The 27,565-nt window shown below is 40.2% G+C and overlaps 2 protein-coding genes, 2 long non-coding RNA genes and 1 pseudogene across 9 annotated transcripts; 3 read left to right on the plus strand and 2 right to left on the minus strand.

Moving 5' to 3' along the window:
- Positions 1-1,478: 1,478 nt before the first annotated feature.
- LOC137726748 (metal tolerance protein 10-like) lies at positions 1,479-26,284 on the minus strand (annotated as a pseudogene). The gene is made up of 7 exons (XR_015962484.1): positions 26,152-26,284; positions 24,705-24,758; positions 24,508-24,620; positions 2,837-3,082; positions 2,592-2,672; positions 2,076-2,310; positions 1,479-1,979 (listed from the first exon to the last, which is right to left on the minus strand). The product of XR_015962484.1 is annotated as a metal tolerance protein 10-like (transcript).
- On the minus strand, positions 5,311-8,974 carry LOC137725610 (uncharacterized). Of its 2 annotated transcripts, none has more exons than XM_068464357.2 (10): positions 8,864-8,974; positions 7,772-7,841; positions 7,480-7,599; positions 7,313-7,380; positions 6,754-6,862; positions 6,601-6,669; positions 6,432-6,489; positions 5,950-6,185; positions 5,808-5,859; positions 5,311-5,680 (listed from the first exon to the last, which is right to left on the minus strand). In XM_068464357.2, the coding sequence occupies exons 2-10, from the start codon at positions 7,772-7,774 to the stop codon at positions 5,613-5,615; spliced, it is 783 nt and encodes a 260-aa protein (XP_068320458.1). In that variant the 5' UTR covers positions 7,775-7,841; positions 8,864-8,974; the 3' UTR covers positions 5,311-5,612. The 2 variants fall into 2 exon arrangements, with proteins under 2 accessions (XP_068320458.1, XP_068320459.1); XM_068464358.2 differs by having other exon boundaries at positions 7,772-7,814; positions 8,864-8,957.
- On the plus strand, positions 9,151-12,022 carry LOC137725609 (zinc finger (MYND type) family protein / programmed cell death 2 C-terminal domain-containing protein). 4 transcript variants are annotated; one of them, XM_068464352.2, is made up of 11 exons: positions 9,151-9,304; positions 9,456-9,797; positions 9,872-9,955; positions 10,071-10,201; positions 10,277-10,374; positions 10,505-10,593; positions 10,691-10,799; positions 10,889-11,043; positions 11,204-11,274; positions 11,457-11,571; positions 11,704-12,022. In XM_068464352.2, the coding sequence occupies exons 2-11, from the start codon at positions 9,555-9,557 to the stop codon at positions 11,848-11,850; spliced, it is 1,242 nt and encodes a 413-aa protein (XP_068320453.2). In that variant the 5' UTR covers positions 9,151-9,304; positions 9,456-9,554; the 3' UTR covers positions 11,851-12,022. The 4 variants fall into 4 exon arrangements, with proteins under 4 accessions (XP_068320453.2, XP_068320454.2, XP_068320456.2 ...); XM_068464353.2 differs by having other exon boundaries at positions 9,484-9,797; XM_068464355.2 differs by having other exon boundaries at positions 9,158-9,304; positions 9,463-9,797.
- On the plus strand, positions 14,308-16,369 carry LOC148696686 (uncharacterized). Its single transcript, XR_015962485.1, has 4 exons — positions 14,308-14,495; positions 14,618-14,700; positions 15,233-15,299; positions 16,143-16,369. It is a non-coding gene; the product is annotated as an uncharacterized LOC148696686 (long non-coding RNA).
- Positions 21,525-23,586, plus strand: LOC148696687 (uncharacterized). The gene is made up of 4 exons (XR_015962486.1): positions 21,525-21,712; positions 21,835-21,917; positions 22,450-22,516; positions 23,360-23,586. It is a non-coding gene; the product is annotated as an uncharacterized LOC148696687 (long non-coding RNA).
- Positions 26,285-27,565: the final 1,281 nt, after the last annotated feature.

Raw genomic sequence — 27,565 nt, forward strand, 5'->3', positions numbered from 1 at the left:
TTTGTATATACTTCGTGATCGCATATGCCAAAAATCGCAGAAAACAAACATTAGATATCAAGTAATATGACAAAACTTTTCGACAATTATAAACCAAAAATCACAATTTAATGGTTACTTTAACTCCAATTTTGATGATTTTTTACAGCTACACTCCCGGACCTTATATGAATACAATGAATGATTTTGATCTTCAATTTAAAATATTTACATTAGTGGATACCACAAAATCTTATGTTATACTTAATGAAAGTATAAAGAAACTCTTAAGTATTAGTGAATCTATCGTTTTGATGGGATATGCTTTCTACGAAACTAGTTTCAAAGATCCAACCTTCAAACCTATTTATATATACTTCAAGATCGCACACACCAAAAATCGCAAAAAACAAACATTCAGAGATTAAGTGATGAGACACAACTTTTCGATGGTTATAAACAGAAAAACACAATTTAACAGCTATTTTAACTCTGATTTTGATGATTTTTTACAACTATACTCCTTAATACTATATGAATATAATGAACAAATTCGATCGTCAATTTAAAATATTTACACAAGTGGACCACAAAATCTTATGTTATACTTAACGAAAGTATAACATAGACTCTAAGTGTTTGTTGAATCTATTGTTTTGATAGCGTCGCGCATACTGTTTGGTGCGAAACATTACCATGTTTTTTCTAGAAAATTGCGCAACAGACACAACAGAGAATTATAACATCGCGCACAGGGTGTTTGCGTGACACATTTGTCTGTCGCGCAAAAACATTTTGTGCAACACAATTTTCCCATCACACAAAAACCCTTTGTGTGACGCATTGGTTGCTCCGTCGCTCAAAAACCCTTTGCGCAATGCATTTAGTCTGTCACACAATTTTCTGGTGCCAAACCAAAATTTTATCGCTTTTTTTCCGAACATTGTGCAACGCATGTGTACCTTCGTCGCGCTAAAACATTTTGCGCGATGGAAAGCTTCATCCCCTAATGGACCGTTGCACAAAACGTCATTGCGTGATGCTTCTTTGTCAATGTCGTGCGAAACGTTTTTGTGCGACATAATATTATTCGTCGCTCAATTTTCCATCGCGCAAGTGTGTTTTTGTATTAATGTTTGTACGTGAGTTGATACATTAATTGACCCTTATGTTTCGATCTCATGTTCCAAGGCTCTTATACATGAAAGTGCTGTGAGTTGTTGCTTTGGCTGCAGTAGCAGATGAGTTGCTTGATTGACAAGCAATGTAGACTGTAGAGGTTGAATGAGCTATTCCAATTGTGGGAAGGAATCAAGTTTTCCCTCTTCATGTGGTGTCTGCAATGGAATGTGTTAAAATACATGCGTGCAACTTTTATAAGACATTTGGGAAGAGCTCAGCATCATAGTTGGTGTGTGTATTAGTGTTTGCTTCGTCAAATAATGTAATTGACACCAAGAAATGAGCAAATACTCACAATTGAGGAATAAAAAGCCACAGTAAAGGTAATTCCATAAAGTTCTATAAACATTTGTACTACAAGCACAGAGATTACAAAATGAATGCACAACCAGCCACTTAATTAAAAAACTTTGTTCTGTGAAAAAAACATAGCTCTGCAAGTTACTACCATCTTCACCATCACCGTCATCGTATCATACACTGTTCTTGTGTTCCGGCCTGTGAGTGAACTCAAAATCTATATGCACAAAAGCCCGTTCGACTTCTGGGAGTTGCTCGAGCTTCTCTTGGAGTGTCTCACCAATGTTATGCGCTTTGTTCAGAAGCAAGTTTTCTGGTAAGACTATGTCAACCTCCACAAAGTAAGGAGAACCAAATGTGTACGCCCTCACTGTGTCAATGTGCTTGATCTCTTCGTGGTGGTTCCATATCAAGTATGTCAACTTCGCTAAAAATTCGGGTGGGGCTGTTCGTCCAATTAGCGCATGTACATTTTCCAAGACTGTCTTTGCCCATGTATTAATCGTGTATAGTGCTATCTGTATAATGTGTTTGAGAATGAAGTTAAAATTAATGAACAAACATAGTAAGTACAGTAGATCAGCGGAAGCGAAATTGGTAAATGAAGAACTTACTATAATAGCACCAGTAGGATCAATCCACCAGAAGAACCAAACAGCTAGGACTGCTGCTGCTAAACCAACTGAATTAGTAATGACATCGAAAAAATGGTCTTGTGCATAAGCCCCGTACAATTTCATTTTTAAATCTACGACGGTAGACCATGAGCACAAACTTCACCACCTTGACTGAGACCATGATGCCGATCATCCACTTCTCCTGCATACTATTCATTTTTTCAGGTGGTGACTGCAACAAAAAGATACAAGGGATACAGCAAGAACATTAATTACAAAACAAGCTAAATTAAGTTCTACACAATAACCAAAATTTTACAACAAACAGTTGCATATATGACCATGAACTCCGTTCATTTGATGAAGAAAAACGACCTAGTGATATCAAAATAGACCTCTGTTGTTTGTGATTTATGAACTACAGTTTTAACAGAGTCTGAAACCTGGCCAGATTCCTTCCTAGTCCAACTTTAAAGAGGGAGTGAAGAAAAATATAAAAAAGGTGTCACCTACCTTTGACGCGAGTTGTCGACCAGACTCGAGCAATATTTGCAGTCCAAGAGTAGCCATAACAGATGCAAAGACAATGATACCCTGCATGATCAACCACAATTGAAGATTTACACAAAAAAAGCGAAAAAAAGAACAGAACAAATCAAGAACACAGCAAATATGCAGCTCCAATTCATCCAATTGTTGTAGAAACAAAGACCCAACTATTTTCAGAATTGCCACGGTTACCAAGTTTGATAACTTACCACTGGCTGCATACGCTTCTTCCCAATAGGATAGCGAAACTGGTTGGGATTTTTCATGGCATTAGCAGTGAACCACAAAATAAAGCCGGATAAGAGATCCAAGAGGGAATCCAAGGTAGAGGCGATAACTGACAATGATCTGCTCGTAATTGAAGCATAAACTTTTGCAGCAAAAAGCACCAAATTAACCACGTTTGATGCATGAACTGCCATCCGCTCACTCTTCGCCAGCTGCTTCATTTGATCCTGAATTCAAAAAACTGAATTTTAATCGAGAAACTAGACATTCCAAGAAATGCATGCTTTGAGAAACAACGACAGCTCCTTAACCAGGTTCATGCGCGCAATTATGTGATGTAGAGTAAATAAAAAACAATGATAACAAACTGCTAAAACTAGGCTGCTTCTGCACCCTCTTAAACATATGTTTTAACAAAGATAATTAACACCAAACCACCAAATAGCCCATGAACGAAGTGGTTTTTGCTAATAACTCCCAAGATTCAATCTTTACTTGATACAATCAAGATTACTAACAATGCATGCAATTCAAACACAAAGACCGAAACGGGTCATGAAGTAAACGACGAACAGAATCCTTACTGGGCGCGCAGAGGCGACCGAGAGCGAAACGACAGCGTCAACTGTCATCGTCGTCACCAGTAGTACTGCTCTGCTGGGGAAGCCGGAACTCCTTAACATCGAGCCTCCACGAGCCGTCGTCTTCTGACACCAGAAGTGTGTCACTTCGGCCTCCAGAAGTGGCCGAACTAATCTCCATCCTTGGACGAAACGTATGTTTGTTTAGTGTTGGTGTGAGCGAATGAATGTGAGTTCGTTGTGATACTATTTATACGTGAACTATATGAGTTTGTTTAGAAATCCTTTTAAAATTAAAATAATAGTTCAAAAAGGTATTAGGTTCATCGGCATCTGCTTTTTTCTATTAATTTTTTTTATTAAATTACAATAAATATTATCCCTTATTTTTAGATTATTTTTTTCTCAATTTTAGGATTACGTACAATAATTCTATATTGTTTCTTCTTTTTCCCTCCTCCTGATTTGTTTCTCAATTTTTTCTTGGACCTCTATGACATATTAACGTGTTGACTAAATTATGTTGTAGATATTATATATATATATATCAGCATATATACTAGTATGAATTTATAAAAGGGAACTTTAATAAAAAGTTCCGGTACTATTTATTTTCACGAAAAACCACATTTTTACACTAAAAAATCAATCATGGTACTATTTATTTTACTATTTATTTTGTCCTTATCGTTAAAACTCAAAGTTTTCAAGTTATTTTCATTAGTTTTCCTATTTATAAATGTATGGAAGAATTTAAAAAAAAATAAATAAAAAGAGGGACAACTGGTGGCAAATCACGATTATCCATCCCTTTCGAACCACAAGTCTAGCTTCCACACCAGCAGTGGTTTTCGAGACCTTGGGTTTTTAATTTAAAGGAAACCTCGCAATTCGTCATTTACCACTAGGCCACCAGCTCATGGTTAAGAATAAAATTTTTTGAACTATTTCATGAATGATAGGTAGGTTATATTTTTTGTATTTTCCAAATATATATATATATATTAAAGAACAATAAAAGAGTTATTATATTATTATGGTTGAAATCAAATATTTGAGCTTAATTAGTCAAAATTCCCACAAACGGCAAATATGGAAATCCACAACAAACCAACAAGTATATTACCTTCAGTTGTAGTACTCTTCATCACCAACTCGTAAACGAAAACGGAATTGAATTCCAAATTTTGGTTTGGAAACTAAGGATTTTTCTTCCTTATTTCCAAGCATAAAGAGGGTCTAGAGTCCCTAATTCATTAACATACCTTTTCATAAATTACGAGCCCTTACTCTAATAATATAAAAAACTATTATATCTTGGGGTTACACATACGTATCATTAGCTTTGTACATTCTAAAATTAGAATAATAAAACGTACCACTAGCTTGGTACGCACCAAATAAAAAATTACATAACCTTTCACAGTTAAGTCTTTAGTAACAAGCTAAAATATACGTACCTATATGAGCTACATTGGATATGCGGTGCTGTTGAGTTTTGCGCGATTTAGTGCTGGTTATTATTATTATTAAAGAACGAGGAAGGATTCGAAAATATTACAATCATTTATGAGAGAAAAGAGTTTGGAACCAGAGACGCACTGGTGAAAACGGAACACCCCATCCAATATGATTTTAGTTGTACATAATTTTAGTTTTAGTTGGTCATCTATAAAGTTGTGAAATTCAGAATGAAAACCCCACACTCCAAGTGAAATTATGTCAATAAGAGTGAAATTTTGAATGTTCAAATTGTGCTACCAAAGATCAATCGAATTGAATGGTTGAATGTTCATCTTAACTAAAGATCAATCAATTGCATTAGTCATAATTAAGATTGAATTTGGTGCGAGCATTATGTTAAACAAAAAATCTAAATGGGAAAACAAAATTTATAGACTAATCAATACAAATTGTGCTACCAAGAAATGACCATGTCAGGAGGAAAAATTTCTCGGTTTATACTAATTTGGAAATAAACAACCATTCTCAATCGGCCACAATATGCACCAACACTCCAAAGTTTTGAGATCCATTAAACGATACAGCGTCGGTTTATAACCATATAGTTTTTCGTCTCAAACATTAGGAGTGAGAGCGTTTTGGCTAGAACATGTACCAGATGCAAGGCCAGAAGTCGACTCCACAATTCAGTGATGTTCATCAAGTGATCCTCTTAAACGAGCAGAACTGCATTAACACACCCGTCGTTCTCTGGATTATTTGTCACCTGAGCATACTTCCCTGCATCAACCATAAAGAACAGATAAATGCAGCAACATAGGTCAGAATCTAAACCATCCAACTTTAAAAGAGTGTGATGGCAAAGCTAAATGAGATGGCATCAGCTAAAACGCCAACCGGAACTCACCCCATACAACTTTCCCGGCAGGTGTGACTAGACCTAGTTCACTGACATTCACCTGATATCCACAAAACAATTAGATAGCGCAAAACACCAAGGGGATTGGCATTATAAATGGTCATAAATCATCACATAACTAAATATGTACCTCAATGATGGTTCCCTTGGTCAAGACACCAAGAGATGTATACATTTGACCGTTAGGATTCTTCTTCACGCCAATAATCTCAAGGTTAAAAGTGGCTTTAAGTTCAGGATGTGTCACATGAGATTTGGTGAATCGTAACCCACTGGGACGAATAAATCGCTCATACTTGGGAGGTTTTCTTGTGAAACCAGGTCCCACAAATGTGGCTTTTGTGACCATCCTCTTCCATTGCTTGGCTACAATAAAGAATAGAGTAAATAAGCAACTGGGGACTAAGTAATACATTCACATGAAAATACTGGCATCAGTATCAATTATCCTCAATGTCCCATTATACAAGCTTTAGCAAGAACACATCAGAATCGAGAAATCTTTTTCGGACGGAAATCCAAACCATAAACGAAAAATTTAGAGAATAAATCAACCAACAGAACACTTCGATTGCTATGACAGTAGAGAGGGAGAATTTGTAGATTACTTACTCTTGCGTTTTCCAGATCTAAGAATTTTGAACATCTCATCTTCAGCCACAGGCCTTACCTAGAGAGGATATAAAACAGTCCAAAAATTATATTAGTGATTAGCATACAACAAAAACTGATTCACACAGAAAAATGGAGACAACGAGAACAGCGTGGCTTATGCTCTTACCTTAGGCAGGGGGACTTCCCATTTCCCAGCTTTCTCCTTCCGCTTTTGCTTAATGGTGTTGTTCAAAATCTATTTCCAGCATAACCTCAGATAAGAAACATGGACAAAATCTTCCTTTAAAAAAATTATCATTAATAACTGGAAATCCCATACTTTCGCACGTGTTGTAGTGTCACGATCCAGCAGATATGCTGGAATAGAGCCTTCATGAACATCATCATCCACCTTGCGCCTAGTTGATGACTCCTCATGCATCATCAACCTGTGGGCATTCACAAAACAAAATTTTTATTTTACGTATATATAAATCGTCAGTAGCATGAACTCACAGAAGATGCAATGAAGTATCGACATAAAAACTAATACCTCTAATGGCCCCTAAACAATATAAAAATGCGCAAATAAGTAGAGTGAAGCCTATGCAATTTAAATATAATTGTAACTATGTCTCTGTGTATATATAACACCAAATTGATAGTCATGACGAGTGCCATATGAAACTAAAAGTTAAAACGCATCAAATGAATGCAGTTTAGGTGCCGAGAGGTACATATTAACAGTCTATTCTACAGGGAAAAGGACAATCATATTAATGCGTGTTAATATGATTGGCTAGATGAAAAGCTATTACGTAATAAGATATCATTGGTAAGAAACCTAATTCATATAACACAACAACTAATCAGATTAAATGCTAGGTAAGAGAACTCACGTTTTCTTCATGAGAGCCTTTTCAGCATAGCGCTTCTTAGCGAACATCTTACCCTTGATACCCAGAGCCTGTTCCAATGCAAACATTCCAAAGAAACAAAATAAGCTTAACATTCCAATTTGATTTTCACTTTCCAAGAAAAACAGAAGAAAAGGATTGGAATTAACCTTCTGAGCAATTTCAGAACGCTTATGAACGAGACGAGCCTCCTTCTTGCGCTTTCGCTCGAAGTGGTCAGGTCGGTACCCATACCGCTTCCTGTGGAGGTCTATGTAATCTCCCTGCGGCTGAATTTCACAAAAAAAAAAAAACATTGGCATACAATATTAAATGCTTCCTAAACATTATGAAAGCTTGAATTTCACAAGCATGAAGGACATACAATATTAAATGCATCCTAACCAATAAGATAGCTTAAGGGAAAAAGAAAAAAAAAGCAAAGAGAGATGAAGAACAAACCATAGCTACTGAGAATTTGTCGCTTTCGGTTTGTTGTCAGAAACTGTCACACAGAGAGCTCAAAATGAATCTATAAAACCATTAATCACAAAAATAAATTAATTGAAACTAAAATGGTTAACTATCAAGGGAAAAAAAATGAATAACCATTTAACGGTAACAAAGAGAATTTTCCTTGACCCGGGTTACTTCCTATCGTGTGATTTCATCCGATAACAACAATGTTCAGAACAAAATTTCAGCCATTTAAATTCTCAAACTTGTTGAGGGCAAGAAAGACAAGAGGAAGGATAGGCTGAGAGGAGGAGGTGCAGCTGTGAGAGAGCTGATGAGGAGGACGAGAGTTTGAGAGGGGATCTGTGAGTTATCCAAGGCTAGGGTTTCTAACATGTGGGTTAAATGTTTAAGATTAAGTGACTCTAGCCCCGGAATCCATATCGTAAATAGCATCCTTTTTTTGCAATACTGCATAGCATACCCTAAAAACTCATTACCATATGCCCTGTATCACCCTTTTTTCTCTTTATTATAGAAACCTAAATCAGAGAGCTTCTCCAACTCCCTCTCCGTCCTTCATCTCACACGAACCCTAGCCCCAAAATATATACAGTAAATTCAAACAGTTCAATCTACATAACTAATTTAGCCCGACTTTTTTGTATCGAATCTAAAAAATGGTAGTTGTGCAGCTTGTGCTTATATAATCATCCCCTATGCACAGAATTCCAGTAACATGCTTAACGAAACGCCGGATAAATTACAGCTCCAAAACATCAAATAAATCACAAATATCAAGACTCGAGCTTTACTTCACCCTCAAAACTGAAATTTTATCTTTCACATAAATTAGAAAATCAAATTTACTCTTTCACTTCACCCATGCTTAACCAGAATACGCAATCACATACTCAAACAATTTAACCCCTTTTATTTCACTTCGTTCGCTTAATACAAATTCAAATTCGCCCACCATAGCATTAGCAGGCCTCCATAGCCACCAAGAAAATAGTTTAACAGTAAATAAAAAATAAAATATAAATTCAAGAAAAAAATATTGGATTACAAACAGCCATCCATGTGCAAAGTTAGTACCTGTGAGTTTGAGTAAGCCCTAGGGCCTAGGAAGAAGACAGACCGAGGAGCCGAAGAGCCGGCGATGTTGGTGAGAGCGAGGAAAGACAGAGGCGGTGAACTAAAAAGGGAAGTGTTCGGGGGTTTAGGGTATAGCTTATTAGAAGAACCAATCAGAAGAAGCCACGTGTTTACTAAGAGAGAGAAAATTGAGAAAATTAAAAAACTCAACGGCCCATAATCCCCATTATCCGGCCCATTTCACCCGCCCTAAACCCAGCTTAACCCCTTTCTTCATCTCTTCTTCTCCAACCTTCACAAAGCATCACCAGGCATATACCCAGCTCACCCGCCGTAAACCCAGCTCACACTTCACAAAGCATCACCAGCTGCGCCACAAGCCGCCGTCCACGCCCCTTCTCTTTTCCCTCCAATTCCTCGCTTGACCTGCGATTATTTCAGGTGATTTTTCTCTACACTCAATTTAAAATTTCAGGGTTTATCGATTAATTGAGTAGTTGTGCTACGATTTGTATCACTTTGTGATTTTTATTGACTTATTAGATTAATTCATGTTTGTTCTGATTAGAAAGCTTGATTTTTTACTGGTTAGCTTGAAGCTTGAAGCTTTAGTTCTTCAGGTACCTTCGTGTTTTCGTTAAGGTATATTCCGATTTGAGGGTGAAGAACAAACCCTAAATTGCTAAAGGAAATGGCTGGCACTCTGAAAGGTGATGGTACGGAAGAGTTTAAGGGTCTTAGAATCACTTCACTGGACGATGATAGTGACCAAGAAGAAGAACAAAAGGAGCAAGATATTGCTATGGATGACGATGACGAAGAAGGAGAAGATGAAGAAGCAAGAAATTCGGTGATTTTGGGTTTTGTGAAAAACCCTAAGAGAGCCCGGTCTCTTCTTCGTCATTTCTTTCCTTCCAAGGCTGGAGGAGTTCCTGTATGCTGTTGAACCCTTCAATTTCTATTTACATACAAGTCGGACTTTTCTGATGTTTTCTCTTTGTCATATAGGCTTGGCTGGATCCAGAAAATTTGCCATCGGGGAGATCGTGTTTTTGCGACATATGTGGCGAACCTTTGCAATTTGTGCTTCAGGTGAGGGATGATTGAATTTCATTGAACAAATTATATCTTTATTATGCCCTTTTCAAGTTATAAACTTTGACAATTAGGTTGTGGTAATTGGTCTTTGTGTTTATTGGGTGACTAGGTATATGCTCCGGAGGAGAAGGAATCTGCTTTTCATCGAACATTGTTTGTCTTTATGTGTACGTCAATGGTGTGTCTTCGCCGTGACCAACACGAGCAATGGAAATGCCAGCGGGACAAGCCCTCTAGAAGGTATTGTTCTCGCTCTCATGTCTATACCGAAGGATTTGTAGTTTGTGTTTCTGATTATGTGATGTTTTTTTATAGCGTGAAGGTTTTTCGTTGCCAATTACCCCGCGATAATCCTTTCTACTCAAGTGAGCCTCCAAAGAAGGATAGTACGGACGACCCTCTTAAGGCTGGAGGTAGCATCTTGTTTCACTTAGCATTTACTGAAGGATATTTATGCTCCTTCAGTAATGCAGTTTGATATTTTTTACATGTTCTGCCAATTTAAGGGACCTTTTGATTATCTTTGCCCTTTGATTGTTATAGCTGCACTCTGTAGTTGGTGTGGTACCTGGAAGGGGAGTAAACGCTGTACTGGTTGCAGAAAAGCACTTTATTGCTCAGAGAAACATTGGGTAATTGGATTTTTTGGGTTTCTGCGGCATTTTTTTTCGCTTTCAAATAGCAACAGCTATCCCTAAAGTGCACCCAATATTTTTCCGTGGTTTGTAGATCAAGCATTCTCGGTCTGGTCATGAACATGATTGTCAACGATTGAGGATTCAGCTGGGTGACAGTAGCTCTGCTAACAGTGAATCCACTTCTACTGTAATTCCAAAAGGCAAGTACATAGTTTAATTTTCTTGGAAGGCTTTTTGGGTCTGTCCATTCAAGATCTTAATAATCTTCTTTTTTTTCATTTGTGAACAGTTGCAAGCAATAATTTATGGCCAGAATACAAAATTATACAGGAGCCTGAAAGTTCGTATGACATGGAAATGCCTAATGATGATGTGGGCACTAATTCTTTGATCTCTAGTAACCAGATGGATGACGGCCTAATGTCAATAGCAGACAATTTTACGGTATTAATTCTTGTTCTCTCATAATCAACATTTATATTGTCCTTCTTTTGGTAGAAATGGTAGTTGTGATCTGTACTCTTCTCCCCCCATTTTTTTCACTAATAAGAGAAAACTAGTTTTTAGCTACTTAAACTCTTACATGTTTATACCTCTGTAAAAGGGTGATGGTGACAGAAAGAGCTGGGCTTCGTTCCATGTGCGCATAGCCCTCGCCCCTGAACAAATACTAAGGTGATTTATATTTTCGATAAATCGTGCAAAGTATGGATGTGATTTGATGCTGAATGTCACGTTAAAGTTTTTGGAACTTGTTGCATTCCTTCGCTTTCATTGATCATAACCACTATTTCCTCTGCCCTATTTTACCTTACAATTAATTGATCAGTTTCAATTTTTTTTCCCCCAAATAACAGGTACTGTAGGAGTCCGGGTGCTAAACCCTTATGGCCCGTGTCAAGCGGCCGGCCATCCACGGCTGATATTCCTAAATGCAGTTATTGTAGTGGCCCAATGTGTTTGGAATTTCAGGTACCAGATTACCAATTGTTCGTTTTGATTGAAGCCCGATTCCAAGTTTTTGCATTTCAGTTTCTTTTACTACGACGACTGCCCTCATCTTTCTAGCAAATTTTTTATCTTGGGCATTTTTGTTGGCTTCAGATTATGCCTCAGTTGCTATTTTACTTTAACGTGAAGAATGACGTGGACTCGCTTGATTGGGCTACGATCGCTGTGTATACATGTGAAGCCTCCTGTGATGCAAGTGTGGTTTACAAAGAAGAATTCGCTTGGGTTCAACTTTCTTAGCCATTTGCTCTTTTGCCGGATGCTTTGTACCCTTTAAATATGAGATCAAGTCTTGCTAATATTAGTCTTGAATCAAGTTGTTTAGTTTTCTTATTGATCGGAACGATAAGATTTTGATTGTCAGAAGTTTTCCCATTTTTCTTATTGGAATGATGTGATCATGGTGTTCAAACCCTGTCAACAAGGACGGGCTGTCACTGGTCGCTGGTCGCTAGTCGCTGGTTTTTCAAGTTTTCAGTTTTAATAGTTTGAGAAGTGGAAGAGATATGAAGACGACTTTATTACCGTTTTCTCTAGGTTTTCATCTCTAAGTGAGAGGTCATAGATTTGACTCTTCTAATTGGCGAGTTTCAATACCAAATTAAACAGCCTTGTGGTCCCTAAACAGAATCACTCGCTACAAATTCATACTCAGTCTTCATTTTGCCAGAGGATGTACTGAATTCAAATCTCATAAACGACAAAGTATTAAGAACACAACTTTTATTCCACTCTTCCTATCTGATTTCATTGGTCAAGACGGCGCTAACTTAGCATTGTTGTGCTCATGCCTGTGAGTAGTCTCACATGAACGAAAGCTCGTTCCACCTCAGGAAGGTTTTCGATCTTTTCCTGAAGCGTCTCTCCGATGTTATGTGCGTGGCTGAGAGACATATCTCCGGGCAAGACAATGTCAGCCTCCACAAAATAGTTACAGCCAAAAGTGTATGCTCTCACCTTGTCAATGTGCTTGATCTCCTTGTCATGGTTCCATATCAGGTATGTCAATTTTGCCAAGTACTCTGCTGGTGCTGTCTTCCCTATCAGTGACCATACATTTTCCATCACTGTTTTCGCATAATTCCCTATTGTGTACAAAGCAATCTGCATCCCATTGTGTTTCGAAATTCAGTTGTGTTCGTTGCCTTAAAATAGTTTAGGGTTGAGTAGTTTTTTTATCTTTGTGTTTTGGTCGGATTTTCAATTTCAGTCCATCTGTTTTCATATTGGTCAATTTGGTCTCTATGATTCAACTAGTAAACTATTTTGGCATTTTCCGTCTGGTTTGACCGTTTGGGTGTTAATGTGCGCACGTGAAACGCATAGAGGCTCACACATCAAAATAGACGGAAAAGGCCACCACCCACGTGTTTACAACAGGATCAAGAACTAGGTCTTGCAGATACTTGGCATAATTAACAAAATTAGATGTTCATTAGTTAAGAAGCTGAAGTACTGACAATGATAGCTCCAACAGGATCAAGCCACCAGTAACCGGCCAGATTCGAACAATATTTGTAGTCCAAGAGTTGCCGGCCAGATGCAAAAACAATAATTCCCTGCAATGCATTTGAGATTTAGTGCATGAAGTTAAGTTAGAACTAAATGTTCAAAAAATTAGGTTTCATATTCTCATGAACATAATCCTACAAAATCATTGATTTATTGTGCCTGATTCGATGCCATGAGATTGAATTTCTAATGTTCTCTCAAATGCTTACCACCGAAAGATCTGGCGAACATCAATATATGAAATACATCGCAGAATTTAACAGCTACATGCTCACTCAAGATGACATGCACGGGAATTCAACGGCTACACATGCTCACTCAAGATTACATGCACGGGGATTCAACGGATGAATGAGATCCACTTAAAGGCACTTTTATGCTGTACATTGATGCATGGTAGGACTATACTTACCACAGGCTGCATCCGGGCTTTACTAATCGGGTACCGATACTGATTAGGTTTTCTCATTGCATGAGAAGTGAACCAAAGAATGAATCCTGACAAGAGGTCTAAGAGAGAATCCAAAGTTGAAGCAATTACTGCCAAAGATCTGCTCTCAAGTGACTTTTTCCAGGAAAAGCACCAAGTTAGCCACATTAGATGCATATATTGCAATCCTTTCGTTGCCCGCAAGTTGGTTCACCTCATCCTGAAACCAAAAAATTCAATTCAGCAATTAAGAAAAAAGCTTGTGCTTAAAAGGTATCTTCTAAAGCGATCTTCTAGTAATCCACCGGTAAGGAAATTTGAACTTAGGTGCAAGGGCATAGTGCGTTGACCAAGAGTGGCGGAGCCGAAATTTTACATGAGGGGCCTCACATAAGTGTTAAAAAAAAAAGGATAATATTTACAAGAGAGTATAATACATGTTTCGAGTTGTGAGCTAATTAAAATTTTCAGTGTCGAAATTAACCTTCTAACATCAAGTCAATAAAAAGAGTAGTTAATCAAAATAAATGACAATTAAGAGAAATTAACCTTCCAATATCAAGTCAATGAAAAATGCTAGGGAAAGCATGTTTTTAGGCCACATTTTGGAGTTCACATGATGTGACATCCCGTCCCGGGGTTATTTAAAACGCACGTGTGAAATTACCTTATTGCCCCTAGTTCGTTTTTGTCACGTTGTGGGTTGTTTTGTGTGGTGTGGCAGGTGTTGGACCACACACACACACTCACACACACTGACTCACTCTCCCTCTCCCTGCTGTCTCTGTCCCGTGTCTCTCTCTCTCCCTTTCTTCTTCTTCTTCCTCTTCTTTCTTCGACGTACGGACAAGCACCAAAACCACCAAAACCATCACGGATCGAGGGAACCAACCACACCATTTGACTCGGGAGGTCGAGGCGAGCACAGCCATACCATTTTCAGGTGAGGAATCCTTGGTTTTCACGTCGATTCAACAATGGCCGAATTTTTCACTGTTCATGCAAACCTAATCTAGCTTGTTTTAGGAGATTCTAAGCTTGTAGTTGTGTTTGTGAGGTTCCCAGGAGCTTGGGAGTAGTTCGTTGGACGAGTTTTGACGTCGGGAAGGCTAGGTTCGAAGTTGGCCGAACTTGGATCGTTGTTGCAGGTGAGATTCCATGGTTTTTAGGCCTTAAAACTAGTCTATCGTGATTCTACTAGTCCTAAGCTTCACTTTGGTATAAAAATCGTGAAAAATGGTTGAAAAACGAAGGAGAAAACACGGTTGGAAGTTTTCCCAGTTTTCCGGTGCCGTCGCCAGCGCCGGCGTCTCGCCGGAGAAGAAAGGGGAATATTCCGTTAAGTTTAACGGAATATTCCTAACGGCAGTTAACGGTAACAGTTGGATTTAACGGAATATTCCGTCAATTTAACGGAATATTCTTGACGGCGTCTGTTGACACCGTCAGTGTGCCTGGCACGTGGCCGCGCGTGGGGGGCGCGTAGGTCCGTGCCTGTGCTGGCGCGTGGGGGCGCGTGCGGGGTCCAAAATTTTTTCTAAAAATATGGTTGTGACCCTGAGGTTGTGTAGAGCACGTGGGTATATTCATTTGTCCATTTTGAGCAATGTATGAGAAGTTATTACGAGAAACGGGTTATGTGCTTTAAAGTTAACGTTTTTATAGTTGTTTCGCATCTAGGTGACACGTACCCAGAGGACGAGCGTGCACATGCGAGACAGGGGGGCTACGACCCTTCTACATACCAGTGAGTGGGCTTTTGTTTTCCGTATATACCTATATACATTTATATTCCCAGAATTTGAGTAAAAAAGGGTTATTTACATTATGCCATGCACTTTATTATTATCGTTTATGCATCATTGCATGCATTATTTGTGGCATACATATACACATGCATATGTCATATATATTTATATGTGGGTGCTGTGGAGGCATAGGTAAGTGCCAGGTAAGCGTTAATTAACGATTGCATTAAATAGTGGTTAGAGATGCTTAGAGAGCTCATAACCTGCACCCCCGGTGTTAGTGCTCCCGCCCAGAGTAGGGCACAGTCCTTCACGTGTTGTTCACCTCCCGCACCATACGCTCAGCTTGGATCCAAGCTAGGTGCATAGGCCTGTCGTACAGACCACAGTAGGTGGTTCCGACTCGTAGGTGACCCGCGATTATTCGCACAGCCTTCACGTGATCGTAGCACTAGAGCGTATATACTTGTTACACCCAGGCCTGTCGTACAGACCACTTTAGGTGGTTCCGACTCGTGGGCAGGTTTAGATATTGAGTTGAGATTTGAGCTCTATATGCAGCCGTACAGGTCACGTTAGGTGACTCCGGCTGCCAGAGGAGGATGTGATTAATATGATTCATACCTGGGCACTTGCATATCACTATGAGATTTTGGCATGGCATATCTTGAGCATGATTGGTATACCATCGAGCATGTTTTGCATGTTTTTACATACGTATATATGTTTATTTTCTGGGAAGTATACAGGTTTTACGGCGAGGGGTTAGATTGTGTTTTACTAAATGGTTTTCAAAGAGCTTTGTTTTTGCCCACTCACGCTTTTGTTTTGCGCCCCTCCAGGTTCTAGTTGCTTAGCCGTTGCGGTGGTTTCCCTTGAGAGCTTTTCGGCGTTCTGACAGACACTCCACATTGTAGGGTCGCCTTCGGGCGTACTACTGTTGTTATTTTATTTGGACTGCTATAGACCTGCTCTGATTTTGTATCGCACTAACTAGCACTTATTCTAGTACTTGTATGCTAGTTTTTAATTATTCGTACTTTTATATTACTACTTACTAGCTTCCGCACGTGCACATGGCTACGTCACCTTTGTGTGACGGCCAGCACGCTCCGATCTCGGTCGGGGTGTGTCAGTTTGGTATCAGAGCCTAGGTTTGGCAGTCCTGTGTCCTTGTGAGTATTCTAATAATTTTGGTGTCTTCTGTCAGAACTATGCCGCCTCGTCGGGAACCCCGTCGCTCTTCTGAGCCTAATTTCCCCGATATTACTCAGTTGGGGGAAGCTTTTGCTACAGCCCTTCAGGCAGTGATGCGCCCTCCCCAGAGGACTCCTCTGGAGACTATGTACAACTTGAAGCTGGATAAGTTTAAGGGCAGTGAGGGACCCGAAAGCGCAGAGCGCTGGCTTGAACACATAGAGAAGACTTTCCGGGTGCTGCATAATCAGGGGAACTTGCCTATGGATAGGTGGGTCGAGACGACCGCTTGGTTTCTGGATACGGAGTCGGCAGCTTGGTGGGAGCAGGAGCTTCGTAGGTTGACTCCGGATCAGAGGATTGATTGGAACGTGTTTACGGGGTTGTTTAGGAGAAGATATGTACCCCCTGAGTACATTGACCGTAAGAAGCAGGAGTTTTCCGAACTGAAACAGCGGAAGATGTCGGCGAATGAGTACTACCGTAAGTTTACGGACTTGTCCCGTTATCACCCTGATGTCGCTGGTAATCCGGCGGAGATGCTCCGTCTTTTCCGTCTGGGCACCAGGAAGAAGTGGCGTTCTATGGCGTCTACGGTCCACAGCGAGACTTATCGGGACTTCTATAAGATACTGTTGAGGATCGAGGATTCCGAGAATATGTCGAGCGATACGGATGAAGAGAAGGAAGGCAACCAGAAGAAAGATGACAAAGGCAAAGGTCAGGCATCGCTCGGGCCCCGACAGACTCAGAACTTCAAGAGAGGTGGAGCTAGTTCTAGTTCTTCGAGTGGTGGCTTCAGTGCCACTGGGCAGGGTCGTGGAGGTAGATTTTCTGGTGGCGCTAGAGGCCAGAGGCAGGGCGAAGGTGGGCGAGGCAGAGCCCCTATTTGCCGCAGGTGTAACAACCGACATTTCGGTGAGTGTAGACGTGGTAGCAACGGTTGTTTCACATGTGGACAGGTGGGACATAGAGCGGCAAATTGTCCCCAGGGTCAGCAGCAGCAGAAACCGCAGCAGACCTTTATGCCACCACCTGCACCGCTCCAGCAGATTCAGGGTACTAGTAGCTACGGCCAGACGGGTCGAGGTGGTGCTTACCACTATCAGGGTGATGCTGTCCCTTATGCTCCGGGGCAGTATCAGTACCCTCAGGATCCCTATCCCCAGGGTGGCTATCCCCAGTATTCAGGCGGCTATATGCCGTATCCTCCAGCCCCAGCGGGTGGTTCACAGTGGTATCAGGGAGGACAGTATCAGCAGGGGGAGATTGCCACTAGCAGTGCAGGATCTTCGAGACAGTCAGGCCAACCCAGTCAGGGGCGTGGTGCTCAGGGACGCGGTGTTCAGGCGAGCCGAGGCCGCGGTGGGCGTCAGCAGGGACAGGGGCGTCTTCACAATATTTCTCTGCAGGACGCTCAGAACAACCCAGACTTGATTATGGGTACGTTGAACATTCTTGGTTGTTTTGCTAGAGTCTTAATTGATTGTGGAGCTACACATTCCGTAATTTCTCATACATTTGCTCAAGCGACGCAACCTCGCCCCACACCCCTAGGGTATGATTTAGAGTTTGTTATGCCTAGGGGAGAGAGTTGCGTTGTAGATTGTGTGTACCCGGGGTGTCCAGTGATCGTTGAGGGCGTTGCTTTGTCAGCCGATCTTATCCCGTTAGATATTGTGGACTTTGATGTGATTCTGGGCACGGATTGGTTGCACTTCTATCGTGCCAACATTGACTGTTATGGGAAAGTGGTTACGTTTCACCGACCTGGACTACCTGTGGTTACCTTCGTGGGTGAGCAGAGTGGGGTGAGATATGGCGTTATTTCGGCGCTACGAGCGAAAAAGTTGTTAACTAAGGGTTGTCAGGGGTATCTGGCTCATGTGGTGCTGGATGAGGTTGTTACTAGCAGAATAGAGGATGTGAGAGTGGTCAGACACTTCCCTAATGTATTTCCTGAGGATTTACCTGGGTTACCCCCAGATCGAGACGTAGAGTTCACCATTGAGTTGATTCCAGGTACCAATCCTATTTCTTTAACTCCTTATCGTATGGCTCCTGCGGAGTTAAGGGAATTGAAAGTTCAGTTGCAAGAGTTAGTAGATAAGGGATTTATCCAGCCTAGTACTTCGCCTTGGGGTGCTCCAGTGTTGTTTGTGAGAAAGAAGGATGGAACTTTGAGGCTGTGCATCGACTACAGGCAACTCAATCGGGTGACGATTAAAAACCGTTATCCCTTGCCTCGTATCGATGATTTGTTTGATCAGCTGAGAGGTGCTTGTGTGTTCTCTAAGATAGACTTGAGGTCTGGTTACTATCAGCTGAAGATCAGTAGGGATGATGTCCCTAAGACGGCGTTCAGGACTCGTTACGGTCATTACGAGTTTCTGGTTATGCCATTTGGGTTGACGAATGCACCAGCCGCCTTTATGGATTTGATGAACCGAGTATTCCAGCCTTACTTGGATAGATTCGTCATTGTCTTCATTGACGATATTCTGGTGTATTCTAAGTCGAAAGCGGAGCATGTTCGACATCTTACTTTGGTGTTGAAAAGGTTGAGGGAACACGAGTTATATGCTAAGTTTAGCAAGTGCCAGTTCTGGTTAGACCAAGTTGCGTTCTTGGGGCACGTCATTTCTGCTCAGGGTATTTTGGTTGACCCTCAGAAGGTTGCAGCGGTAGAGAGTTGGGAGCAACCGCGAACCGTCACCGAAGTAAGAAGTTTCCTTGGTCTGGCAGGGTATTATCGGAGGTTCGTTAAGGATTTTTCGGTGATTGCCTTGCCGTTGACGAGGTTAACGAGGAAGGATGTTAATTTTGAGTGGGATGATAGGTGTGAGCAGAGTTTCCAACGGTTGAAGCATTGTCTCACTCATGCACCTGTGTTGGCACTCCCAGACGATAACGGTGATTTCGAGGTTTATAGCGATGCTTCCTTGAATGGTTTGGGATGTGTATTGATGCAGCATGGTAGGGTGATTGCTTATGCTTCGCGGCAGTTGAAACCTCATGAGATGAATTACCCTACACATGATTTGGAGTTGGCTGCTATTATTTTTGCGTTGAAGTTGTGGAGGCACTATCTTTACGGAGAAAAGTGCAGGATCTTTACGGATCACAAGAGTCTCCAGTATCTCTTTACTCAGAAGGAACTCAATCTTCGTCAGCGGAGGTGGTTGGAGTTGCTCAGCGATTACGATTGCACGATTGATTATCATCCTGGTCGTGCGAACGTAGTGGCTGATGCACTTAGCAGGAAGTCACAGGGCCGTATTAATGCGTTGTACGCTAGTCGTGCTCCTCTTTTGGTGGACTTGCGTACTACGGGAGTAAGGCTAGAAGCCGAAGATCGAGATGTGGCATTACTTGCTAATTTCCAAGTTAGGCCGATACTTGTTGATCGGGTGCTTGAAGCCCAAGTAACTGATCAGGAGACTCAAGAACTTATTCAAGCTCGAGAGCAAGGAAGGAGGCGAGACCTCAGAGTTCGTGATTCGGATGGCATGTTGATGTTAGAAGGTAGAATGTTCGTGCCTAAGAGTGTGGAGTTGAAGAAAGAAATTCTCGATGAAGCACATATCTCGGCTTATGCCATGCATCCAGGAGCTACGAAAATGTATCATACCATTCGACCATTTTATTATTGGCCGGGTATGAAGAGGGAGATAGCCGAGTATGTGAGCAGATGTGCTGTTTGTCAGCAAGTTAAAGCAGAAAGGAAGAAGCCGTTTGGATTGTTGCAGCCGCTTCCCGTTCCAGAGTGGAAATGGGAAAATATCACCATGGATTTTGTGTACAAGCTCCCGCGTACACATAATGGCTTTGACGGCATTTGGGTGATCGTCGATCGACTCACTAAGTCGGCTCATTTTATTCCAGTGAGAGAGAAGTATTCTTTGAGCCGTTTAGCTGAGTTATTCATCTCAAAGGTGGTGAAGTATCATGGTGTTCCAGTGAGCATTGTCTCGGATCGTGATCCACGATTCACATCGAAGTTTTGGGTAGCTTTCCAGGAAGCTTTGGGCACGAGATTACTGTATAGTACGGCATATCATCCACAGACCGACGGGCAGTCAGAGAGAACTATTCAGACTTTGGAGGATATGCTGCGAGCTTCGGTGTTGCAGTTTGGTGACGCTTGGCACCAGCGGTTGGATTTGATGGAATTTGCTTACAACAACAGTTTTCATTCGAGCATTGGCATGGCGCCATTTGAGGCCTTGTATGGCAGAGCTTGTCGCACACCGTTGTGTTGGTCAGAGGTTGGCGAAAGAGTTTTAGTGGGTCCAGAGATTGTCGAGGAGACTACTCAGAATGTTCAGGTGATTAAGTCTAACCTGAAAGCAGCTCAGGACAGGCAGAAGAGTCTAGCGGATCGGCGTACTACGGACAGAACATATGAGGTCGGAGATTGGGTATTTCTGAAGCTTTCACCGTGGAGAGGTGTTGTGCGGTTCGGAAAGAAAGGGAAGTTGAGTCCCAGGTACATCGGACCATACGTGGTCACAGAACGAGTTGGTGAGGTAGCTTACAGATTGGAGTTGCCTCCGGAGTTGGCTAGAGTGCATAATGTTTTTCACGTGTCTATGCTCCGACACTATGTTGCTGATCCATCTCACGTGATACCTCCTCAACCGTTAGAGATTAATCCAGATTTGACCTATGACGAGGAACCGGTGACAATCATTGATTGGAAAGAGAAGGTTCTGAGGAACAAGACAGTGAATTTAGTGAAGGTTCTATGGAGAAATCATTCAGTAGAAGAAGCTACGTGGGAGACAGAAGACCGGATGAGGGATTTGTATCCTCGTTTGTTCTTTGGCCACTAGGGGCTGCTGCTTGGTTGTTTTGAATTTCGGGACGAAATTCTTTTAAGGTGGGAAGGTTGTGACATCCCGTCCCGGGGTTATTTAAAACGCACGTGTGAAATTACCTTATTGCCCCTAGTTCGTTTTTGTCACGTTGTGGGTTGTTTTGTGTGGTGTGGCAGGTGTTGGACCACACACACACACTCACACACACTGACTCACTCTCCCTCTCCCTGCTGTCTCTGTCCCGTGTCTCTCTCTCTCCCTTTCTTCTTCTTCTTCCTCTTCTTTCTTCGACGTACGGACAAGCACCAAAACCACCAAAACCATCACGGATCGAGGGAACCAACCACACCATTTGACTCGGGAGGTCGAGGCGAGCACAGCCATACCATTTTCAGGTGAGGAATCCTTGGTTTTCACGTCGATTCAACAATGGCCGAATTTTTCACTGTTCATGCAAACCTAATCTAGCTTGTTTTAGGAGATTCTAAGCTTGTAGTTGTGTTTGTGAGGTTCCCAGGAGCTTGGGAGTAGTTCGTTGGACGAGTTTTGACGTCGGGAAGGCTAGGTTCGAAGTTGGCCGAACTTGGATCGTTGTTGCAGGTGAGATTCCATGGTTTTTAGGCCTTAAAACTAGTCTATCGTGATTCTACTAGTCCTAAGCTTCACTTTGGTATAAAAATCGTGAAAAATGGTTGAAAAACGAAGGAGAAAACACGGTTGGAAGTTTTCCCAGTTTTCCGGTGCCGTCGCCGGCGCCGGCGTCTCGCCGGAGAAGAAAGGGGAATATTCCGTTAAGTTTAACGGAATATTCCTAACGGCAGTTAACGGTAACAGTTGGATTTAACGGAATATTCCGTCAATTTAACGGAATATTCTTGACGGCGTCTGTTGACACCGTCAGTGTGCCTGGCACGTGGCCGCGCGTGGGGGGCGCGTAGGTCCGTGCCTGTGCTGGCGCGTGGGGGCGCGTGCGGGGTCCAAAATTTTTTCTAAAAATATGGTTGTGACCCTGAGGTTGTGTAGAGCACGTGGGTATATTCATTTGTCCATTTTGAGCAATGTATGAGAAGTTATTATGAGAAACGGGTTATGTGCTTTAAAGTTAACGTTTTTATAGTTGTTTCGCATCTAGGTGACACGTACCCAGAGGACGAGCGTGCACATGCGAGACAGGGGGGCTACGACCCTTCTACATACCAGTGAGTGGGCTTTTGTTTTCCGTATATACCTATATACATTTATATTCCCAGAATTTGAGTAAAAAAGGGTTATTTACATTATGCCATGCACTTTATTATTATCGTTTATGCATCATTGCATGCATTATTTGTGGCATACATATACACATGCATATGTCATATATATTTATATGTGGGTGCTGTGGAGGCATAGGTAAGTGCCAGGTAAGCGTTAATTAACGATTGCATTAAATAGTGGTTAGAGATGCTTAGAGAGCTCATAACCTGCACCCCCGGTGTTAGTGCTCCCGCCCAGAGTAGGGCACAGTCCTTCACGTGTTGTTCACCTCCCGCACCATACGCTCAGCTTGGATCCAAGCTAGGTGCATAGGCCTGTCGTACAGACCACAGTAGGTGGTTCCGACTCGTAGGTGACCCGCGATTATTCGCACAGCCTTCACGTGATCGTAGCACTAGAGCGTATATACTTGTTACACCCAGGCCTGTCGTACAGACCACTTTAGGTGGTTCCGACTCGTGGGCAGGTTTAGATATTGAGTTGAGATTTGAGCTCTATATGCAGCCGTACAGGTCACGTTAGGTGACTCCGGCTGCCAGAGGAGGATGTGATTAATATGATTCATACCTGGGCACTTGCATATCACTATGAGATTTTGGCATGGCATATCTTGAGCATGATTGGTATACCATCGAGCATGTTTTGCATGTTTTTACATACGTATATATGTTTATTTTCTGGGAAGTATACAGGTTTTACGGCGAGGGGTTAGATTGTGTTTTACTAAATGGTTTTCAAAGAGCTTTGTTTTTGCCCACTCACGCTTTTGTTTTGCGCCCCTCCAGGTTCTAGTTGCTTAGCCGTTGCGGTGGTTTCCCTTGAGAGCTTTTCGGCGTTCTGACAGACACTCCACATTGTAGGGTCGCCTTCGGGCGTACTACTGTTGTTATTTTATTTGGACTGCTATAGACCTGCTCTGATTTTGTATCGCACTAACTAGCACTTATTCTAGTACTTGTATGCTAGTTTTTAATTATTCGTACTTTTATATTACTACTTACTAGCTTCCGCACGTGCACATGGCTACGTCACCTTTGTGTGACGGCCAGCACGCTCCGATCTCGGTCGGGGTGTGTCACATGATGTTGCGATTGATGATTGGATTTCTTCTTTAATGATTTAAAGGAATAGTTCAACCATTAACCACTATATCATCATGTGGTCTCATAATATGACTCAAGTATATGATCTCTCTAACATTACCACAAGTCAAATCCTGGCTCTGCTACTAGAATAAATTAGGAATTTTCGAACAATAAATGAGAAGAATGGATTGGGAATTTGGAGAACAAAATATATGAAATTTTAAAAATTTGGTTAAAAATTAAAGAGAACATAGAGATTACAAACCTTAATATTGTTGTGGGTTGGGAATTTGATGGAAAAAATATATGAAATTTCAAGAAGGGAAGGCGGAAAAGCTCATGGTTTATTATTTTTTCGGTTGGCAATATAAAATAATATTTTTTTATAAAACTAAACTAGACTTTAAATTTTAATTTTAAAAGTTATTGATTTGTTTATAAGTAAGAATTAAATTTAGTTTTAGGATGAGTTTTGTTGGGATTGAAAAGAAAAAGAAAAAAAAAAAAAACCTCTTTTTAATTATTGATGAATAAAATTTGAGAGTTTTGTGTAACTAAAAGAAATATAATAATAAATTTTAATTTTAAAAGTTATTGATTTGTTTATAAGTAAGAATTAAATTTAGTTTTAGGATGAGTTTTGTTGGGATTGAAAAGAAAAAGAAAAAAAAAAAAAAACCTCTTTTTAATTATTGATGAATAAAATTTGAGAGTTTTGTGTAACTAAAAGAAATATAATAATAAGCTTATAAAAAAAAATATAATACTAAATATTTTCAAAAGTTGAACGAGTGAGGGTAGGCCTAGGCCTAAGCTAGGCTTATAGTGCCTCAAAATCAACGACAAGCCTGGGTTAAACTTCCAGGCCGAAAACCCATCTCAGAAAATGAATCTATCTCATAGAATCCTTTGAGAAGTTTATTCTGCCTCTTGTAATAATGTGCAATTTTTCTCTGCCTCTCTGTGATGGAATTAGAGAGAATTTTAATACAATTTGAGTTTAATAATATGAAAGTATTAAAAGAAGGACATAATAAGAGCTTACTTAATGACTTGATAAAAGTTCCAAGGCCAAAATAAGAATCCATGCTTCTCTCAGCTGGAAGCTTGAATTCATCCATGTTGAGTGTGATATCCTGGAATTTTAGAAGCGTTTTTATACTTTGGAGTACCTACATATTTTACAATTTCTAGTTCCTTTTAAATGGGTGATAATTTTACTTGAGTTCAAAGATTATTTTGAGGTAAAAAGATGAAAGTGGACCCAATTACGAGCTCAAGGCATCTTTTGGATTAATTTTCAGAGTTCGAACGAACTTACAGTAGAACTTTAAATATAACGGATTGGAGAACATCATGTGGCAACCAAAGAATGGCTGACTTTGACACATGGCAGCAAAGAATGGCTGGTACAAATGCATGACTAAGATTTATAGCTTAGCGGCTTCACTAAAGCAGGAGGTGTAATGTTTTAAACCCTTTGTCACCTTATGTCGACACCTCTTATGCATGCAAATAGGTAGTCATCAAATATGACTAAGCTTATCAATCTCCGCCAAAACTAACCAATTGGATACTAGTGGTACCGCCCCGTTTCTCTATAAATAGGAGCTTCGCTCCATTGTTTTTGGAAATGAGGCAGCATGCAGCATGTGAGCTCTCGTAGGAGCGAGATGGAGATAACATGCATGTTAAGCCTTTGTAGAGAGAAATTATGAGAGTTTGACATGCAAGTGCATGTGAACATGTTCTGAACTTATGCTATATACATAGGTTTCGTTCTTATACATTATATATGTATACAGAGAGAGATTAGAAAAGATAAGGGTGGAAGAAATATGATTTTGGAGTGATCAAGCAACTTACTCAAGTACGTGGAGTTTCGCTATTGCAATAGTGACGTGGATTTTCGTTTTAGCTTTGGAATCGAGGTATTGGTGAGGAATATTACTTGCTTGGCTTGGAGACCAAGTAGGGGGATTCTCACTTACCCTAGTTATGAACGTTTGTGATGCTCACCCCTAATTTATTACACGACCGGTGCATCTACAAATAGACGATCTGGACTAAAGTCGGGACAAGCGTTGTTTGTTACTTGTCAACTTCTTGGTCGTTCATTGACTCTTTCTACAGATTTTTATCTGTACATATATTTAATTTCCTTACCGTCTTGAAGGGATCTTTTGTAGCCAGACTCAACGATTTTGTATTTTTCAAAATCGTACTAAAGAGTTGGTTTAGTATGATAATTACCTTTAACTCTTTGGTTTTGTTGTAGATTGTGAATTTTTTTTTCCTATATAAAAATTTTATCCAAATTCCGTTTCCCTTTTATTCTTCGTTTTACCAAAATGATTTCCGCTTCCGTACTACTTAAAAATAAATTATTTTATTCTCCTCAAATAGCCTTACGTTCTATTAGGAATATAGTGCTATAGTGTTGGATTTTAACACTATAATATTGCGTTATTAATAGAGTGTGGCACTATTACGTACCCGTTTTTTGGGTGTGCCATTGAGCCTCCATGACGCCTCAGTTGGCACTGTCACAGTCTATCCCGTCGCGTCCGGCGACAAGAACTCAATCCGGTAATCCAAAGAATCGGTTCGAAGATCCGTGGCCATTTTTCTCAGCAGAAAGTGTTTGCTAGGAAGGCAAAGAATGGCCACTCAATAAATAAAGAAGAAAACACAGGCATATAAACATTTAGGTCCATTAATCCAACTGAAGAAAGAATCTTAAAACTTGAAATTGTTATTTAAATCACTAGATAAAGAATGGAAAATGTCGGTCAGCTGCTCCACAAACTCTTGAAATTGATAGTTTAATGGAAGTTTTCAGAGATTGGAGGATTATTTTTTAAGAGTATATTTGGCCCAGTGAAGCAAGAGGTGACTTTTGGTGCAAGGAATATGTACCAACTATAACTTAATTAGTCTATATTAAATGTGAGTGTGGAAGGAACCATACTATCATATTGGAAGAATTTGGTGTACGTGAAGAGTGCCTTTGATATGACCAAGAATATATTTCTAATTTCTATTACCTCGCGAGAAGATCTTGTGGAGCAGTTGTAAACAAACGTGTATTTGCATCATTGCATTTCATTTTAAGGCGTACACAATTGATAACATTTAAAATTGTATTTGTTGCAAGATAAAATATTGAGGAAACTTGATATAAGTTTAATTTTTTTTAATCAATGTTAGGAATAGTCCAGTTTCTTAAAATAAGTACAGTTTCTTAAATTTAGGATTATTTTATTAGCAATAAGTATTATTTATTGATAAGACTTTATTATACAAATTAATTTCTTTTTAATTATCTCTTTATTTATTTTTTTTGTTCTTGCATTCCAAACCCTATTTATAATTTTTTTATTTTATTTTATAATCAACCTCTGTCATAGGTACTGTTTAATGTATCTTATTTGTAGGTAATATATTTTTGAATTTTGTAATTAGGTTTCATATCTCACTTATAGGTAGAATATACGTTTAATTTTCTATCTACCTCCCTCCCTCTTATTATTACTAACCCATTATGAGGCTAAGTCCACCCCCTCTCTCGTAGCGTAGGTAATATCGTTTATTCAACAAAAAAAAAAAAAAATTATCTATCTACCTATGCCATAGGCTTTTATTCATAGTCTACCAATAACATAGATTAATTGTATTACATTTTTTTTTTTTAAGAGTATATTTGACCCAGTGAAGCAAGAGGTGACTTTTGGTGCAAGGAATACGTACCAACTATAACTTAATTAGTCTATATTAAAATGTGTGTGTGGAAGGAACCATACTATCATATTGGAGGAATTTGGTGTACGTGAAGAGTGCCTTTGATATGACCAAGAATATATTTCTAATTTCTATTACCACGCGAGAAGATCCTGCGGAGCAGTT

Source organism: Pyrus communis, chromosome 5 (assembly GCF_041283825.1).
Source record: "Pyrus communis isolate YQ-2024b chromosome 5, ASM4128382v1, whole genome shotgun sequence".
NCBI classification, from domain to species: Eukaryota; Viridiplantae; Streptophyta; class Magnoliopsida; order Rosales; family Rosaceae; genus Pyrus; species Pyrus communis.

Coding starts and splice junctions, on each gene's coding strand:
- LOC137725610 (XM_068464357.2), bottom strand. Junction 6,490..6,600: donor GGGAAGTCCCCCTGCCTAAG/GTAAGAGCATAA, acceptor TATCCTCTCTAG/GTAAGGCCTGTGGCTGAAGA. Junction 5,860..5,949: donor CCAAGGGAACCATCATTGAG/GTACATATTTAG, acceptor TGTGGATATCAG/GTGAATGTCAGTGAACTAGG.
- LOC137725609 (XM_068464352.2), top strand. CDS start 9,555: ATGGCTGGCACTCTGAAAGGTGATGGTACGGAAGAGTTTAAGGGTCTT. Junction 10,202..10,276: donor CGGGACAAGCCCTCTAGAAG/GTATTGTTCTCG, acceptor GTTTTTTTATAG/CGTGAAGGTTTTTCGTTGCC. Junction 10,594..10,690: donor ATTGCTCAGAGAAACATTGG/GTAATTGGATTT, acceptor CGTGGTTTGTAG/ATCAAGCATTCTCGGTCTGG.